At 43.9% G+C, this 2,997-nt stretch overlaps 1 gene segment (V, D, J or C); it reads right to left on the bottom strand.

Moving 5' to 3' along the window:
* Positions 1 to 325: 325 nt before the first annotated feature.
* Positions 326 to 933, bottom strand: LOC122894042. The segment is given in 2 exon segments: positions 326 to 696; positions 800 to 933. Coding segments are annotated over 2 exon segments (417 nt in total).
* Positions 934 to 2,997: the final 2,064 nt, after the last annotated feature.

Raw genomic sequence — 2,997 nt, 5'->3', positions numbered from 1 at the left:
GATTCTCAAGGATGATGGGAATCTGCATTGTGCTTCTGTGGAGAACGAAAATGGGACATAGAAGAGGTTGATGAAGGGAAGGTCCCCAGAGACTGGTGAGATCTCAGTTGTGTGGAGGCAAAGTTATATTCTTGTGGTTGGCTGTATGGAGAACATGAGGTATTAGCTATGGAAGAAAAAAAATATATCCTTGTGGACAGCTGAGAGTCTGGAGAGGAAATCCCTGATCTCAAAAGGAAGTCCTACCCCACTGCACCTGCTCCTGGGTCTGATCTCTGCCCTGTGGATGCTGAACACTCTCTGCTGCCCTGAGTGCCCCTGAAGCTCAATACATCCTGTGACAACAGGGAGGTTTCTGTCCTGGCTCACGCTGAGGGCCCCTCACTGTGTCTCTTGCACAGTAATACACTGCCATGTCCTCGGCTCTCAGGCTGTTCATCTGCAGATAAAGTGTGTTCTTGCCGTTGTCTCTGGATATGGTGAATCGGCCCTTCACAGAGTCTGTGTAGTATGTGCTACTACCAGTATCACTAATACATGCGACCCACTGCAGCCCCTTCCCTGGAGCCTGGCGGACCCAGTGCATGTAGTAGCTGCTGAAGGTGAATCCAGAGGCTGCACAGGAGAGTCTCAGGGACCCCCCAGGCTTCACCAGGTCTCCCCCAGACTCCACCAGCTGCACCTCACACTGGACACCTGCATACGGAAGACACCTTGGTCAGGAAACTATCACATATCCAGTGTTTTTCTCACTCATATCCACTCATATACTCAAGTTCTTTTTTTCTCCATAAATTACCTTTTAAAAGAGCAAGAAGGAAAACCCAGCCCAGCACAAATTCCATGGTGAGTTGTCTGTATTCTCTCCTGATCACTGAATGAACACCTGGGTATCCCGGGCCTGGGGCTCCTCTCCCAGCTGCAGGATCTTGTCTGTGCTGGTTAAATCAGAAGAGGGAAGGCCCTATTTGCATGTCCTCTGGCTATATATTCAGTTTGCGGATCTATTCTGACAGAGAGGCAGTGACCCAAGCAGTTGTGAATACCTTTAATATAGTGCTAATGACCAATTTTGAAAAAAAAATATTATGTAACTTTCCAGGGTGTATACTTGTGTTTGTAAGGTGTCCATGAACATATATGGGGTGAGATTGACCCCAGGATCTATGTCAGTGCTCCTCCAACAGGATCTCAGACAGTGGTGCAGCCACTTTGGAGAACAGTGTGGAGATTCCTCTAGAAATTAAAAATAGACATTCCCTATGACCCTGCCATTGCACTCCTGGGTATTTACCACAAAGATACAGATGTCTTGAAAAGAAGGGCCATCTGTACCACAATGTTTATAGCAGCAATGGCCACGGTCGCCAAACTGTGGAAAGAACCAAGATGCCCTTCAATGGACGAATGGATAAGGAAGATGTGGTCCATGTACACTATGGGGTATTATGCCTCCATCAGAAAGGATGAATACCCAACTTTTGTAGCAACATGGACGGGACTGGAAGAGATTATGCTGTGTGAAATAAGTCAAGCAGAGAGAGTCAGTTATCATATGGTTTAACTTACTTGTGGAGCATAACAAACAGCATGGAGGACATGGGGAGTTAGAGAGGAGAAGGCAGTTCGGGGAAATTGGAAGGGGATGTGAACCATGAGAGACTATGGACTCTGAAAAACAATCTGAGGGTTTTGAAGGGGTGGGGGGGGTGAGAGGCTGGAGGAACCAGGTGGTGGGTATTGGAGAGGGCATGGATTGCATGGAGCACTGGGTGTGGTACAGAAATAATGAATACTGTTACACTGAAAAAATAAAAAAATAAAAAAAAAAGCTCAGAACGACTTGTCAGTGGAAGCTGCGAGTCACCATGAGGAAGAACTGCACTGAGGAACTGTCCTGCTGCAGAAGAAACCTGTGCACGAACAAATCCGACACTCAGGCACCAGCCTGTGGATGTCATGTCAAGTGGCCAGCTTCTGACTATGCCCATAACTCCCACATTCTCCACTCAGTTCCACTGCTAACCTCAGCTGTGAGCTTCAGGCACCACCTGGGAACAGCAGCTGCTCTTTGCCTGAAAACAGGAGCCTTCTTTCCTTGTCACCAGTGCACGGAGAGGACCCATTTCTGCTGCTACACGTGCCCACACTCCCACAGAGTGTACCGGACATGCGTGGAATCTCCTTTTGTTGAGAATAGTTTCCCTGCATTACTGAGGCTCATTAGGAGGCTCAGCACATGTGTGTCTCCTACTGACTCCTAGAATTTACTTACATTGAGCCACTGTGGACCTTTACTGTGGGTATTAACTGTGACTAGAATGTAGTCTCTGTCAAAACAGTGCAAATTTATTGCTACTCTGCCACCCTCCTGGTTTTCTATTTTAATCAGAAAATAAGAACCATTATGCTTTCCTGAAAACATGGTCTCTGTTTGAGACTCTGTCCTTTTCTTTTTTTTTTTTTTTCATGACCAAATGGGATTTATTATAGGTATGCAAGATTGGTTTACCATCTGAAAATCAATTAATGTAATACTTCACAGCAACAGGCTAAATAAAATCACATGATCATATCTAATCATATCAATAGATGCAAAAATAATTGACAAAATCCAATACCCATTCATGATAAAAACTCCCAGTAAACTAGGAATAGAGGGGAAGTTCATCAACCTGATAAAGAATATCTATTAAAAAAAAACTCTACAGTAACATTACACTTAATGATGAGAAACCAGAAGCTTTCCCACTAAGATCAGGAATAAGGCAGGGATGTCTCCTTTCACCATTCTTTTTCAATACTGCACTAGAAGTATTAGCTAATGCAGTATAATAATGAAAGGAAATTAAAAGTATATGGACAGGGAAGGAAGAAATAAAAATGTCTTGTTTGGCATTATTAAGTAAAAAATCCAAATGAATCCGCAAAAATATTCTGGAACTAATAAATAATTATTGTAAGGTTTTAGGATATAATACTGATGTACATAAGTCA

This window comes from Neovison vison, chromosome 13 (genome assembly GCF_020171115.1).
Source record: "Neovison vison isolate M4711 chromosome 13, ASM_NN_V1, whole genome shotgun sequence".
NCBI lineage: Eukaryota > Metazoa > Chordata > Mammalia > Carnivora > Mustelidae > Neogale > Neogale vison.
This window is presented reverse-complemented; position numbering and strand designations above follow the sequence as displayed.